Source organism: Myxine glutinosa, chromosome 2 (assembly GCF_964187855.1).
Source record: "Myxine glutinosa chromosome 2, kmMyxGlut1.1, whole genome shotgun sequence".
NCBI lineage: Eukaryota > Metazoa > Chordata > Myxini > Myxiniformes > Myxinidae > Myxine > Myxine glutinosa.
In genome coordinates this window covers 189,651,831-189,669,228 of record NC_136262.1, presented here as the reverse complement: position 1 = coordinate 189,669,228, position 17,398 = coordinate 189,651,831, and the positions used below count along the sequence as shown (strand labels likewise).

Below are 17,398 nucleotides of genomic sequence, written 5' to 3'. Positions count from 1 at the left end.
GTTAGAGTCTTGAAGCAAGTTTTTGAAAGCAATGACTAAATGTAGAGTTAAAATTATTTCCCCCTTCAGTGCTTGTAGTTGTATGATTGTATTATCATTTGGAGGCAGTTTTGATTAAAATTTAATGATCGCCGGTGTAAAAAATTAGGCTAGTCTACATCCATGGGTTATGTGCACGAGAACTTGGATTTTGTATGACAGTGTATTGTATTACTGGACACTTTATTTGGAAGTTGATTTCAGACATTTGATTCATTAATTTACTTGGAAAATATAATTTGTATATGCATTATATCATACAAATTAATATTTCAAAAAAGAAATAAAAATAATATACTAATCTGACAAAATCGGCATTTGAACTGACCCCCTCAACATTTTTATCAATCTTGAGGCGCTGAAAATCGTCTTGTATTATTGGACGTGTGTTCTCTATGCAAAACGCCCCAGCACAGCCACGGAAACGACGTTTTGAAGAGAAAACAACGCCATTCATTGTCCATTGGCATTTTAATGAAAATATAAATGTATTCATCAAGGATTTGTATAGTATTTATATTTTTTGGTTGCATTGTAGAGTATTATTCTGGTAGTATTCTGCCTTTTTATAGGGGGGGATGGGGACGTTGATTACGTACATGTGCCTGCACATACCCTTCCCGCCCTGTCACTCCTTGATGTGTAAACAAATTTGGATTATTAATAAATACACACAAAACCAATAAATATATTATATCTAGCACAGTTTCATACCAGAGTGATCAGAAAATTTGAAAAGTTGCTTCCTTTTGTCAAAGTATTAGGCCTGGAACTATTACCATAATACTTTGACAAAAGGAAGCAAGTGACATACTTCACACAAAAATATGAATTCATATCTCCAACCATGGTTGCCTAAAAAGTCTTCTTTGAGTACAGTTTGAAAAACTTTATACCCAGGAAGTAAGAAACTCTGCCAAAGAGAGCAGAAAGAAAAACACATTTTCCTCATTTACAAGAAAACTCCTTTCAGGCAGTTGCTTCCTTTTGTCAAAGTAGGGCAGCATAGCTCTATGCTGGTTTCCTGAGCATCACATGTCTAATTTTTTTAATGACGTTGTTTTCAAAGCTTGCTGTTATTGGCATCTTCAATGAGGGTGAAGCACAAAGCTTGTTTCGCGTCACAGGTTGGTTGCCGCCACTTATTTATTTATTTATTGTTTTAAAAAATCGGTGCTCGGGTCTAGTTTGCTCGCTCAGCACCTGTTCTTGGATGCTTGTATTCTGGTAAATTGCCTCTCGGTTGAACTCCTAAAATACAGGTACTCACACCACCGCTCTGGTTCCTTCTCCTATTTGTAGAACTGTTTTCTGGAGACTGTTCAATTGCAATCTTGCCTCAAGGGCTTTAATGAAGTGGTATACAGTATTACTAGTCCCCATCCATGGGGTTGTAGGAGTTGCGGATGACGAGAGGACGAGGCCATTTCTTTTCTGTTCCAAAGCTCCTTTATTCCAACAGAACTCCTCACGCGAACGGAACTCATACAGCTTTTATAACGCCAAAACCCTCTTCGGAGGGCATGGCTCCAACAACCGCACGCACGCCATGCCCACACCATCAAAAGCCCCACTGGCCCGTGCCCGTGGATTATGTCCCAATTAGGTAACCGCTACAAGTTGATCTTTTCTATATTCATTAACTTGACTGCTAATGTTTCAGGATTTTGCTCCTTTCCTGTTAATTTACTCCTGTGAGCCTCCTGTGAGCCAATAATTTTTACATTAAAAAAAAAAAAAAAAAACTTGGATCTTGCAGCAAGTATTATACAAATGCTGAACTTTTACCTATTCAGCTGCAACAGCATAACTTCTTGTAATGTACCTGAACGCCTCTAGTTTAATGACATTGATTACAGATAATGAATGACCTAGCTTGGGGCAGCTGGGTTTCATGGTTTTGGAGTTATGGAGGATATACAAAAATACTTTTATTCTATAACATTTAATGAGTGTACTCATTCATTCCCTACGGGAGTGGCATGAAAAGTTGATCCTCTCTGGGGTATATCGATTACAGTTGATCTCAGGTCATGCCCCAAGAACAACGGGTGTGTTCAGTTACCAACCTGTGCAGAACTTGCCAAGTGGCTTAAGCATTTGAGCAAGCACTCCATTCGATACTGTTAAGGAACGGCATGCTTGGCCAAGCACCCAGCCAGCTACTTGGTAATTGAACACACCCTGGGGTTTCCTCCCTTTCAGTTTCGTGTTAAACAGCAAGAACGACCGTTTCAAAAAGTAATCGTGCGTGTTTGTGGTTTATATATATATATATATATATATATATATATATATATATTTACTTCCGGTGGGGGCCGTGCTCCAACAAACGGCACGATAAGCTGTCTATATGCGTTAACATGGTGTTTGTTTGTTGAACTTCAAGGAGGAAACGTCCCTTGGGGGAGAGGTGATATTATTATAATTGATAATATTTTGTAATAACAATATGCTATCCTATTTAGTGTTGTTACCCTCACCAGAGAAGCGGGTATTGCATTTGAGTCCGTTTCTTTGTTTGTGCAGAATAAATATGATTTTCTCTGCAACTGTCGGTCTGATTGACAGGAAATTTTCACCATAGATACACCTCCACCCGCATAATTTTTTTTAATGATCATTATGACGTCAAACGTCACGTGGTACGGGCGCCATCTTGGAAAACCCGAAAAAACTTTGAACCTCTATCTCAAAGTGCTGCACAGAAAACAGACATGGCTCATTGTAAAGAACTGTCCATGGGGAATAACATGCGATAACCTCATAGATGCCTACATGATGACATTCAACAAGTACAAAACTTCATCCGATTAAGATGAAATTTGTTGCGCATCATCTAGGGATAAATTGGTGGAGGAAAAAAAGAAGAAAAAGATTGACGTCATCGGTCATATGGTTTGGCCGCCATATTTGTTTTAACACAAAAGCCTTAAAAACCACTAACAACACGTCTTGGCGAGGGTCTGCAATCTCTGATTGCTCTTTCTTGTTACTCTTATTGTTAAAAGCAGCCTTGGAAAAACGCCATGATAAAGCTATCTTGGCACGGATATACACCGACATGCAATCCCCAAATATTCCTACAGGTCGCACAAGATCTGCCAGCAACCCTCTTATGGTTAAACTGCCAAAATCTGGGCTCTCTGCTCACCTTCACTCTTTCATTTCTCTTTTCTCCCACCTGTGGAACAAACTCCCCCACTCCCTTCAATCCCACTCCTCCCTCCAGGTCTTTAAAACAGCTGTTCACCACCATCTTTTATCTTCCCCCATCCAAAACCTTAATCTTTTCTACCCCCGCTAATTCACCCCAGATCCACTTTTTTTGAAATTCCAACTTCTTTCCTGGAAGTCCTTGCAGTGTCCATATGTTTTATACTTCTCCCAACTCCCCCCAAGCCCTCTCCCTCCCACAGATCTCCCGATGTCCCTGCTCTCAAATGTTGTTATTGTGTCCTTCCCCCTCTCTCCCCACCTTGTCTACCGCTCCCCTTATTATATGTTTGATGTGTCGGTTTGACTTTTTGTGTGATTAATGTTAGCTCTTTCACGAGCCTCGATGTTATATCTAAAAAAAACAAACAAAAAAAACCCCTTAGTGGGGAAAACCCTCTTGGGGTGGGAAGAACGAGTTAAACAGCTACAACCTCCATTGTGTGACCTTTGGTCTCCCTGTCAAGTTTGGTTGAGATCTGATGTGTAACCATCATGTATCATGGTCAACAATCAGACACCAAATTGCATATTTTAGTTGTAAATTGTTCTGTTTGTGGGGTGGATAGTAAATTGTTCATGGAATACCTTGCGAAAGTTCAGAATGTGTAGGTTTAGTATGGACCGTGTGGTGCGAAGAAGCCATCTCGATGTACATAAGCTGGGTAAATATTCAGGTTAAGTGTTTGCATGTCGCCATAAGGAGGGGGTGGTTTTGTGCTAATTAATTATAGGGCTTATGGTTAATAATCTCCAGTATGTATTGCCTCCCTGTGATTTTTTTTTTTTTTCCCGAATGTTCTTATAAAACCCAGTCTGCCAGGTGATGGACTCCATTAGCCAACCATGCCGCCAGGTCCGACAAACAGTATTTGCCGATCGGCAAGTAAACCCCGACGTCCGAACAGCAACGAGATTCTGCCCCCGAAAATACGTAGTAAAGAGCCCACGCCCCAGCCTTCATGATTGGTGGTGTGATGGGCAAGGGTCAGGTCATTGGTAAGGAGTAAAGCCATCATCGAACATTCGAGGGCAAAAAGAAGCCGTCTCACCATCTTGGTCTCTTTTGGTGCTGGAATTGGAGGCAGTCGCATTCTCTCTTCTTTGTGCTGGCATTTGTTGAAGGCAGTCACATTCTTTTGTCCTGGTCCTGGCTTCGCGTGAGGGATGGTCGCTTCGCTCGCTCTTTCTCTGTCATGGTCGCGCTAGAGAACGGCTGTGCTTCGTGCCGTGTCCGTTGGTGGAGCGAGTTCGGAGTTTTGGTGGAACAGTGAAAGATCGTGCAGACCGACAGAGGCGCTCTTGCCTGCATGCCTCGCACCGGCGGCTGGCTGTGGGCGTGACTTCACGCCAACGTGTGTTTTCTCGCGCGGTGACTTGAGACCCGTTCGACCACCAGACTTTTGAGTCTGAGGATGACCCAAATTATAGTCTTGCAACGTTGTGCACTGAGGGAGAGGCAGGAGAGGTAGCTTGTGAGGGTGCTGGTGAGGACACAGAGGGTGGCAGGAGAGGAGGGTGTTGGTGGTGAGGTGAAGGGAGCAGGGTGAAAGAAATGGGCATCTTCCAACTTGTCGACCAGCGCCCGCATGTCACGCAGCAACTCACCCAGGAACTGGACTGAGGTTGGACCTCGGCACCTCTTCCTCATCACTGCCTGCCTCCTCCTCCTCCTCCTCCTCCTCATCCTCGGAAACCATTATAATGACTTCCAACTCCTCGGTGAGGTTGTCGCCATGTGAGGCAATGAGATCCTCCAACTACTCAGGCTGCAGGTCATCAAATCCTTCCCCTCCCCACTGCAATGCCAACCCGACAATCACTTGCCTCTCCTCAGTGTTATCGGGAAAGCTAGTAAAGTTTGACTGCCTGTGGCCACAGGTTGTGCCAGCACGTGTTGATGGTGGAGGCTCACCTCATCCAGCGACTCCTTGATGGCATTTGATGCAGTGGGAAATGTTGAAATCCTGCCAACACTGCCCGACAGTGAGCCCATCCCCAAAAGCTCCATTGCATTCAAAATGTGGAGAAAGGTGCGATGGGTGTAATATGTTTTAAACGTTGAAATCGCACCTTGGTCAAGTGGCTGGATGAGGGAGGTGGAGTTGGGTGGCATGAAGATCACCTCGACATTTGGGTGAGCCACGTCCAGGTTCGTGGGGTGGCCAGGAGCGTTGTCCAGGAGCAAGAGAACATTGAATGTAAGGTTTTTGCCGACCATTTACCTCTCCACCTGAGGGACGAAACAATTATGGAACCAGTCCAGGAAGGTTGCTGCCATCACCCAGGCTTTCCTGTTGGCCCTCCAAAACATGGGCAGAGTTTGCTTGTTTTTGCCCTTGAGAGCATGCGGGTTCATGGAACAGTACAACATCATGGGTTTCAGAATGAGGTCCCCTTTTGCGTTTGCACAGAGAAGAGATATACCTGGTCCTTGGCAGCCTTGAATCCCGATGCGATGTTGCGCTTCGAGATGAAAGTTCTCGTGGGCATCTTTTTCCAGAAGAAGCCAGTCTCGTCAGCGTAGAACACCTGCTCTGGGAGGTATCCCTTCTCTTCGATCAGCCTCGAGAGTTGAGCAGGGAACGCTTTTGCCGCCTTGTGGTCCACAGCGGCATGCTCCCCTGGAAGCTTCACATTTTTGAGACAGTACTGCTCCTTGAAACAATTGAACCATCCCCTGCTTGCAGTGAATGAAGTCGCGCTGCTTGTACCATCATCGCTCAGTGCATCACTCGTGCTGGCATCACCCACGCCAGACAACCACCGTTTAGAACCGGTGATTGTAAATTGTAAATTAGACAGATTGTAAATTTGTTTGGCCTTTTCGCAAATGAGAGGTCCACTCAAATGCATACTTTTCTGCATGTTGTTCTCGATCCATATGCTGAGCCTTCTCTATCCTTTATATGTGGACATCCTGGACATGAGTGACCCTTCGTACTCGATACAGCGCTCGCTGAAATACTGTCTCGGATCGCCTTCTCGTTCATCCGTATGTAGCGAATGGTGGATTAGTTGATGCCATAATGCTTGCCCACAGAGGCCGCACTCTCTCCTCTCGAAAGCCGGTCGATCAGCTCCACTTTCTTGCTAAGGCTCATGACTTTCTTCTGCCTCTTGGTAGTCAACACGTCTCCGACACTGGTCTTGCGCTTGGGAGCCGTGATTGAACGATGAGCAGAGCGAGAGTCAAAAACGCAGTTCAAAGCAACGGGACGAGAAGCATGATTGAGATCCAGGACACGGTCTGTTTATGAAGGATTGCGAGCATTGTGGGTATTGAGCCTATCTCTTAATTTCAATAATAGTTTTAATGAAACATTTACATATCTATAATTTGCGGGATTGACATGTTTTAGTCACCGATGGAACATCTCCCGAAGCGTTTTCATTGTGTAACATCTCTGATGATACTTTACTGTAAATTGCAAACTGTAATCGATTTAATGAAGCGTTTGCATTCCATAATTCACCGAGTTGACTTGTTTACACATCTGGTGGGATGTCCCGCGAAGCTCTCGATTATAGTCGAGCTAAAATTCGCGGCAGCAAAAGCCATGGAAACGCATATCACACAGCAGGTAATGCTCGTGGCTCGTATATATATTTTTTGTGTATGTCCAGGTGCTTTATGTTTGGCTGCTAAAAGATGGGTTTTATAAATGTTTCAAGCTAAGCGGTCGCGAAATATATATTTTTTGCGCCCTTGAAAAACCGCGAGAGTTTGCAGAACATGGCCGCGAATAGGGAAAAAAACCACCTGATTTTGCGGGACATTTTTCCGCGAATAGAGAAACATGTTGCATTTTATCAACCGTGAATACGCGGATTCTGCTGACTGTGGTGTGTGTGTGTGTGTGTGTGTGTGTGTGTGTGTGTGTGTGTGTGTGTGTGTGTGTGTGTGTGTGTGTGTGTGTGTGTGTGTGTGTGTGTGTGTGTGTGTGTGTGTGTGTGTGTGTGTGTGTGTGTGTGTGTGTGTGTGTGTGTACGTGTACATATATTTCCTGGGTTTTTAAATCTATATATTTACTTATCATACCTGAAGTTTATTTATTGATTTTAATTGTTTTATTCATTTTTTTTCCCACCATGCTTCAAACCCTGTAGAAGCACCGAGTATTGGCGAAAGAACTGCAGCTTGTCGGGGTCACAGGCATGTTTATTGCCTCCAAGTATGAGGAAATATATGCACCGCCAATTGAAGACTTTGTGTACATCACAGATAATGCCTTCCAGAAAATCCAGATCCGCAAGATGGAAAGAGTCATGCTGAGGGAACTAGATTTCAACCTTGGCCGTCCACTTCCCCTTCACTTCCTCCGACGTGCGACCATGGCAGCGAAGGTATGACTAAAGAAAAACTTATTTTTAATGGACCGTGCATCAACAGGATCGTTTTGGAGCTTGTACAAATTGCAGGTCAAGCCAAGACTGCCGTGGACTTGTAAATTGATCAGTGTTTGTGTGAGTGGAGCAAAGCACAATGGAAGTGTATTGGTTGATATGACTAAATCGGTGTTTCACGATGTCGATGCAGACAAAATCGATCTCTCCTGCTTTCAAATTGCTTTGCGAACATGTATATGCCCTTGTATATTGCGAACACGCGACAGATTGCTTTCAAATTTCCTACAAACACCCTCCCCCCTACTTTTTTTTTTTAATACTTGGGGCTAAGACTTGTAATAGGAAACACACACGGGCACACACACGGACACTGAGCTTCCCTGGATAGTCTGGATACCAGCGACGTAACAATGGCGCCACTTTTCTCACCGTACTCACCTGGGGGCATTTCCCCAAGAGGAATTTCCTCATCCCCATGGATGCCAACCGATGGGGATTGTCGGTGCTCTATCCCTTTCAAGCAAGGAAGCAGGTATGAATTGAACCGGTCCAAACTGGATGGGTGTTTAATTTTTTTTAGGAGGCACCATCTCCGTACTGGATGGCTGTTTGCTCCCTGCAGGGGCTCATCTGCTCTTTTCCAGGTGTTGTTTTTCGTCCTGGCAGGGTGTCAGTCACCCTTCCCACAAGCAAAGCCAGAGTTGGGGGTGGGGAGGGGTTGGGGGGGCGAGGGTGTCGGTGTTGTCACCGACAACCCGACCATGTGGCAGGTTGCACTTATTTGGAAAAAGAAATAATAAACTTCATAGTCGGGGTTGTTGTCGGGGTCGGGTCGGGGTCGGGATTGTTGGGCTAGCGGCTAGGGTGCCGGCTTAGGATCCTAGGATCCTGGGTTCGAATCCCGGTCAATCGCTGAATTAACGCCAGGGGGGTTGACTCAGCCTGTCATCCTTCCGAGGTCGGCAAATTGAGTACCAGCTCACTGGTAATTCCCTGCTTGTCGTTAAAGGCGGCAAAAAGGGTTGGCGTCAGGAAGGGCATCCGGCCGTAAAACATTGCTTCAAAAAGGGGACCGAAAAACAACAACAACCACAGTTCCCGAAAAAGGCCAACCCCCGCTTGCGGGGAAAAATGGCCTCTAAAGGTGGTTTTTTTTTATAGTCGGGGTGCATAGCTGGGTTGGTGGTACATCACTTTTTTTTCAGGACATTTTACAATGTTTAAAATAACTTGATTCACTGTGGTAAAAGCACAAGCAAAAGTTCCTGTCCCAAATGATTTTAAATGTTTAAGTTAATCGATCAATTTAAATAATATCCTGGATTTAAAAAAAGTTAATTGTGTTTCCCTCTGAGCTACTTGTATCGACCACTGTGAAATGGTGGTGCATCTTTGGGTGGCGGATGTTGGATTTGTCTCGAGGGCAAAATACGTATGGCTGTATTGAATTATGTTACTCCACAAACGGCTGCATGAAATCCACTTTAACCCAGATGCTCATTTAAAGAATTTGAAGGGCCAATCAAGTTGACCTATATTGTCACAGAAAGTGAAATGAAAAATGAAAAATAACCAATTGGCAGCATTTCAAATGCATTGTGGGAAGACAGACAACGTGTGTGTCTGTATCTGTGTCTGTGTGTGTCGTTAGTTATCTACATTTTGCGGGTTTCAGGAGGTGGAATGGAGTCCTCCCAGGAGTATGTCTCCTCCTCTTCAGTAAAGATCACAGTTCATGGACCAAGCTGTTCACCTTTTGCAGTTTTGTTCCAAAGGCTCTTTTCAGGATTGTCACTGAACCCTGGATTGCCTCTAGTTGTAGTTCATTTGTGGTAATATTCCCAGGGATCGTTTTTAAAATCTCAGTGAGTAGAGGTTCTTCGTCATCATTCCTGTTGCACCAATTATCATTCGAACAATTTTGATGCTCTTTAGCTTCCAAGATTATGTGCATGTGCAAAATTGGACTATAACCAATTTAATATGAATGCACATTGCGTAGAGTGAGAGCTTCGTCGACAATGCTCAGTTGATCGAGTACGCAGCCCTCGCAAACATCTGTAGGCCTAGGCCTAGCTAGGCTAGGTTGTTTGATCTTGGGCTTAGAATTAAAATTCACATTAATTTTATTGAATGGATAGATTGGGATAGAATGCAGGACTTACCTACTGCAGGCTATATAGTCTAGACTTCGTCGACTGGACCAGGTACATAGGTCCGACTGGCAGGTACGTACTGAAATCGGTGTACCTGGCTTGAATGAAGCCGGTGTAACTGGTGGAAAAAAAAGTCGTTGTAGCTGGTGGAAAAAAAAAAGCCGGTGTAGCTGGTGGAAAAAAGAAGTCGGTGTAGCTGGCATAAATGATGAGTGGTTTCGAATTCAAAATCCGTTCTGCACAGTACTGTATTGTAATTTATTGATTTTAATCACCAGGTGAAAATAATTTATCGGTCGCGCCAGACCAAAGCAAGATCACGTGAGCAAGATGGCGGATCATGGAAGGGACAAGATGGTGGATCATGGAAGGGTCAAGATGGTGGATCATGGAAGGGACATTTGAAATGACATGAAATTTTGTTCCCAAGGGAATGGGGAAAATTTTGAAATTTTTTTTTTTGTGAAATTTGAAATGAAACTGAAATTTTGAATGGATTTACATATACATGCAATTGGCATAGAGGTTCACTTACGAAGCTCTCTAGAATTAGTGGTAAATAATGACATCATAGTACATTGTGTACACATTAAGCTGATACCTTGCCGTTGGTGACTGAATCGATACATTTTTAAATCGCGCTCTAATCGAACGGCACAGCATCCTGTCATTTTCAAACAAACGATGAGCTATTGACGGATATAAAATGAAGCGTTTCATACTTGTATGTGTTCGACAACAACAACAACAGGCATTGTAAAAGCCATTTTCCCTGCTAGAGCGGGGATTAGCCTTGTGGGCCCCATGACAATCTTCTCCATTTTGCCCTATTTTCTGCATCTCCCCTTGTTAACCGCCTTGGCCACATTTCTCCTTACACCACCTTTAGCCAAGTCTTTCTCGGTCTTCCCCATCCACGACTTCCTTCCACATTCATTTCCATCACTTTTCTCAACCAGTCACTTTCATCCTTCCTCAACACTTGACACCTCAACCTGTTCCTCTTCACAGCACCCATCACAGGCTCTATTGCCATCATCTTTCACAATTCATCATTTGTCTGCCTCTCTCTCAACGATACTCCACATATCCACCGAACCATTCGCATTTCCATCTGTTCCAGCCTTCGTTGCTGCTCTACGTTCATTACCCATGTCTTGCTCTCATAAATCATAACGCTTCTCACACATGCAGCATCCACCTTTCCCTTCAGCTTCAGCGACACTCCCCTCCTATTCAGCACGCCACTCAGTTCCCCGAAACTTCTTCCATGCACATCTCACTCCAGCAACCGTTGCTGAGTCTGATCCACCTTCTCCATTCAGCATGTCTCCTCGGTAGCAAAATGTTTTCACACCTTCCAGCTTCACGCCGTCTCCAAGATCCAACTCAACATTTCCTCCATCTGCAGCTCCCTCTGTGCACACCTTACATTTGAATGTAGCTGCCACACTGGTTAATGACCCTCTCAGACCACTACATTTTTGATGAACCCACTCAGCGTACATTGTACATTGAATGGAGTTCACTCCGACACCCTTTCTGCACACAGCACACGGCCATGTCCCAGTTCTTTCCACCTCACCACATGCTTTACCACTTGCCGTCACCTTTGTCTTTCCGATATTCACCTTCAGACCTTTTGTCTCCAGACATTCCTTCCACTTGTTCATCTTCTCCTTTAGTCCATCCATACTTTCCGCAATCAACACCAGATCATCGGCATACAACAACTCCCATGGTAAACCCTCCTTTATGTTCTGAGCCAGCACCTCCACCACAGCTACAAATAGTGGTGGACTTAGTACTGACCCCTGATGCACTCCGACCTTCACCTCAAACTCACCACTCTTCCCGTCCTTCGTCCTTACAGCTGTGCGCGCTCTTTCATACATTGCCATCACCACTCTGATCAACCATTCCTCCACTCCTAGCTTCCTCAATGCCCATGTCACTACTTCACGTGGAACCCTATCGAATGCTTTCTCCAAATCAACAAACCCAAGAAACAACTTCTTCCTCTTCTCCATGTACTTCTCCTGCAACTGCCTTACAATAAAAAGCGCGACTGTCGTTCCTCTTCCTGGCATAAATCCAAACTGCATTTCGCCGATCCTCACTTTCTTCCTTATCCTTCTCTCCAACACCCTTTCCAATACCTTCATTCCATGCTCCAATAACTTTATCACTCGATACGAGCCACAGTCCAGAGGGTCACCTTTCCCCTTGTATTGAGGGACGAGGGTACTCGGTTCCCAATCCACTGGAATGCTGCCTTCTTTCACCACCAGATTACAGATATCTGTCATTCTCTTCACACCCCAACTTCCTGCTGCCTTCAACATATCTCCCACAACTCCCGTTGACCCTCCCACTTTTTTACTCCATTGCTTTTATCGCTTCCTCAACTTCCTTCTCAGTTATCTTCTCTGCCGTTCCTAAAACTGGGTTACCCTTGATGTTGCCATCCCATTCATTCTCTGCATTCAGCAGCATTTCCATATATCTCTTCCATCTTCCTTTAATTCCATCTGGGTCCACAAGATTTGTCCCACTTCATCCTTCAAGCAACTCACCCCATCATATCGCACCTCTTTCGCTATCTGCTTTGCAATCCTGAATACCGCTCTCTGACCCTCTTCCGAATCCAAGCATTCTCCGAACATTTTCCTACATGCCTCCTGCCCCTTTGCTACCTCTTTATTTGCAGCCTTCTTGGCTGCCTTATAACTTTCATGCTCTGCCTTTTCTGCCCCCGTACCCTTTGCCTTATGCCACTCCTTGAACTTCTTCCTCTTCTCGTCAATCCTCTTTCCAACTTAATCATCCCACCACCATGTTTCTGAGTGCCTCGGTGGTCCTTTCGGCCATCCACATACCTCACCAATGGCTCCCAACAGACTATCTTTCATTTCATAAACTGAGTATTACAAATCGACAAGCCAGCTCCATCAGCAAACTCCAAAATCCTTTCCCCTTCTCTATTCCTCACCCAATATCCGTAACCCCCATGAACTCCCTCAAAACTGTCTATACTCCTTCCCACATGTCCATTTAGGTCTCCTCCAACCACAACAACGTCGTCATCTTTCACGTTTTCGATCAGCTTCTCTATCGCACACCAGAACTTGTCCCTCTCTTCATCGCTCCGACCAACTTGCGGAGCATATCCTGAGATGACGTTCACCAAGAGCTTTCCAATCATCATTTTCACCATCATCAACCTTTCACTCACTCTGGTCACACTCACCATACTGGCTACAAACTCCCCAGAAAACAGGGCACCAACACCATGCACACTTTCCGGGCACCCTTGCCACACAAACTTGCATTTCTGTCGCTGCCTACCCTTCACCATTCTCACACCACTTCCCTTCCATCTCGTCTCCTGTACACAACATATGTCCACTCTTCTTCTGACCAATACTTCCACCACTTCTCCTTATCTCCCTGTTATTGTCCCGACATTCCATGTCCCAAACCTCAGAAACCGAACTCCACGTGGGGCATCAGACGTTTTGTCATAAATGGAGTGATTTCCACCCTTTCTTCTATCGGGTTCCCCACCTTGAGTTGGGTGGGACGAGAGGGAGTGAGGTCCCCCACGGGGTACTTTCGGCCCCTGCCCATATGTAATTGTAATTGTCATGGTTCCCTTTTTGAGGCAATGTTTTTATGGCCGGATGCCCTTCCTGACTGCAGCCATGTGATGTTTTGGTTACTGGGAAACTGTCTGTGTGAAAAGCAAATTTCATTCAAAACAGCAAAATACATATTGTGCGAGCGATCATTTTCCTGTTCTCGAGGCTTTCAAAGTCAATTGGTTAATTGGTATGAATTTGGAGGGCTTCAGAGAGGTTGTTTTTGAGTTTCAAAAATAATATAATAATTTAATACCCGATTTGAGCTAATTGCTGTAATGATTCCCAAGTTAGAGCCAAAAATGTTTTTCTACCTGTCACGTGATGACTACCGGGTATTTTTAAAGTGTTTATGCACGTCTCGAAGTGTCTATAGTTCAACATTTTTGTACACCGCACCTTTCCTATGCCATCTCCAAGCATTGCAAATCGTCATTGCTGGGCACCGAAGGGGGCTCGGCAGTGACGCACGCTGAAAGGGAGTACTCGGTTTTCACTCTGTTTGTTTTCTTGTTTTCTTGGTTGTCCGGGCGATATGTCAGCCATCCTTTGAGCTAGGAAGCTGAAATTTCGGCACAGTAGTGAGCAAGTCCTTTGTCAAAAACCGTATTTTTTGTTTTTTGAATAATCAATTAATTGAGGAGTTATTTAATTATTAGCGATTAATTAAGTACTTATTTAATTAAGCAAATTTCCTTTCTCTTCTGACCATTAACTCAGGCTCCTTTTGAGTGAGGAAGCTGATATTTGGACATGCCAATGACCAGGTGATTTGGCTGCAAAGGATATTTTTGATTTATTAATTAATCAATTAATCGATTAATTATTTAATTATTCGATTAATGACTAAAAAACTTTTTTTTTTTAAAGTTAGATTCTGATGAAATGGTGGTGGTTTACGTGTTCTCTGACCGAATTGATTAATAATTTAATTTTTTTAATGATTATTATTTATTTATTTTCATTATTACTCATTTATTTATTTTCTTTCTCATTTGGCCAATATCTCAGGCACCTTTTGAGCTGGGAAGCTAATATTTGGACATGACAGTGACCAAGTGATGTGGCCATCAAGGATATTTTTGATTTATTGATTAATCATTTAATCGATTAATTATTTATTGATTAATCGATTAATTATTTATTGATTAATCAATTAATTATTTAATTTTTTATTAATGACTTATTTAATTAAATTTCTAAAAGATACATCTTCGGATGAAGCACTAGTGGTTTAGTTATGCAATTAGCCAATTGATTATGAAAATATTTTGTGATAGTCTTTTATTGATTTTAATTATACAATTAATCAATCAATTAGTGTACACCTCTCCCTCCCAATGCAGCCTCAATGAGCTGCACTGCGGTATTGCCAGGCGCCGGAGGCGCCCCGGCAATGCCGCGCTGTAGGATATTTAATTATTTGGCATGGGGGCGGTGTACTTTGAATGTATGTGTACTTGTCTTTAATTTGTTTATTCAAATTCCTCCCTGAAAGAGTGAAGGTTATTCCAGGTTTTTGGGATATATTCACTGCTGCAATCAGCACTCGCACTCACTCCATCCAGCCGATGCCCGTGACAGAAAAATTGCCGATGTCCTGTCCGTCATAGTAACAGGTGAGATCGTGACTTCAGCCAAACCAATTGTTTTAATTGTGGAAATGGAGGATCTTCTTCTTTTTCTTTTTTTCTTTAATATATGTAAAATAGTTAAGTCCCTGGGCCCGTATTCATAAACGTACTTAAGTCTAAGTATAACACTTAAGTACCTCCTAAATTCGGTTTTACAAACAAGTGGTATTCAATATGCTACTTACCTAATGTATTACACTCAACTTCATTCTTATATTTGAGACACCTCCAGGTGTGTCTTAAGTAAACGTAAATTGGCCACACACTGTATATTCTGTCCACTTTCGACCAGACAGTGAAGAGGAATGGCTGCATTGCTTCTGATAGCACAAGAACGGCTGGTTTGACGGCGTGCAATTCGTCGAGAACGAGTATTTCGTGACCGACTTCATCCGCTAGATGAGTACGATGTCGAACTACACCAACGATACCGCCTTGACCGGCAAGCGATTTTGGATGTTATTGATGTTATTGGTGATTATCTTGATCCATTGACATTGCGAAACCAGGCATTGCCAAGGGAACTTAAGATTTTGGCAGCTATACGTTTCTATGCGACCGGAGCCTTTCAGCTGACAGCAGGAGATACAGTGCATGTATCACAACCAACGATGAGTCGAGTTGTCTCTCAAGTCACCCATGCATTGCTTCCTTTACTGCAGGCTGTCATGAAATTTCCAAAGGATCGAGACATTCCCACCATAGTTGAAGAGTTTCATGTTTTTGCTAATTTTCCCGGTGTTCTTGGCCTAGTTGACGGGACACACGTTTGGATTTTAGGTCCCACCCAGCACGAGTGGCGATATGTTAACCGGAAAAAACTATTATTCAATAAACACTCAAGTAGTGATGGATGCTAGATACCGATTCATCAATGTCGTTGCCAAGTGGCCGGGAAGTACCCACGACTCAGTTATTCTGAGGGAAAGTGGACTTTCAACAATATTCGAGGAACGGAATGGTGATGAAGTGCTATTAGGTGACGGTGGGTACCCCGTGCGGCCATGGTTAATGACGCCAATTCTCAACCCAAATACGCCGCAGCAACGTAGATACAATAGAGCTCACAAGAAAACAAGGTGTTTGGTGGAAAGAGGAATGGGACCATGGAAAAGACGCTTTCATTGTCTTCACAGGATGTTGAGATAAACAATAGCATTTGGTTTTGCACCCAGTTATGTAGTCCCGTCCTTATGTCATGGCACTCAGCCAAACAGAAACTGACACAATCGTGCAAGAAATGTGATCATTAACCCTAGCAACGGCCAGTCAAAACGGTTAGGTGTGATGCCTATATTTACAGTCACGTGAAAAAGTAAGTACACCCCATGTAAAGTTTTGACTTTTTCAACATATTTCAACATACAGCTATTTGATCTTCATTTCAACAATATTGATAGATAAAGGTGACATCATACAACAAATATCATGAAACATTTACATTTTGTAGTCCATTGTATAATTTAAATAAACATAAATGCAAATTTCGCATGTGGAAAAAGTAAGTACACCCCTACATTTATCACTACTTCAAATACCTAAAATTAGAATCAGGTGCACCAGCTCAGGTGAAAATGATGAGATCATCGTTGGAGAGTATCTTGGAGGAACCTGGCTTATTTAAACCTCAGACAATTAGTTTGGTTTGCTCTTTGTTGTTGAAGTGTGCGGAGTCACCATGCCTAGATCAAAAGAGCCCTCTGAGGCCTTCAGAAAGAAGGTTATAGATGCCTACGAGTCTGGGAAGGGATTTAAAAAGATCTCCAAACAATTTGAAATCAATCATTCGACTGTCCGGAAGATCATCCACAAGTGGAGAAGATTCCAAACAACTGCCAACTTGTTCAGGTGAGGCCGCCCCAGCAAGTTCAGCCCGAGAGCAGACGGCAAGATGCTGAAAGAAGTCTCTAAGAACCCCAGAATGTCATCACGGGACCTACAGGTAGCTCTTGCCACTGTTGATGTCAAAATGCACGAGTCTACCATTAGAAAGAGGCTGCACAAATTTGATCTACATGGGAGGTGTGCCAGGAGGAAACCTTTGCTGTCCAGAAAGAACATCAGGGCAAGACTAAAGTTTGCCAATGAACACCTTGGCAAAGACCAGCACTTCTGGAACAATGTGCTCTGCACAGATGAGTCGAAGGTAGAGATATTTGGCCACAGTACCAGAAGACATGATTGGCGAAAACCAACGACAGCATTTGACCACAAGAACCTGATACCAACTGAATCTGAATGATATCAACTGAATGGTATCAATGGTATCAACTGAATGATACCAATCGATCGCTGAATTAATGCCAGGGGGGTTGACTCAGCCTGTCATCCTTCCGAGGTCGGCTAATTGAGTACCAGTTCA

At 43.6% G+C, this 17,398-nt stretch overlaps 1 protein-coding gene across 2 annotated transcripts in view; it reads left to right on the top strand.

Moving 5' to 3' along the window:
• Positions 1–17,398, top strand: part of LOC137420982 (G2/mitotic-specific cyclin-B2-like) — a 74,915-nt gene that overhangs the window by 24,799 nt on the left and 32,718 nt on the right. For both annotated transcript variants that reach the window (XM_068106565.2, XM_068106564.2), the window contains exon 6: positions 7,366–7,602. In XM_068106565.2, the coding sequence (XP_067962666.2) occupies positions 7,366–7,602 (237 nt within the window). The remainder of the gene's footprint in view (positions 1–7,365; positions 7,603–17,398) is intronic.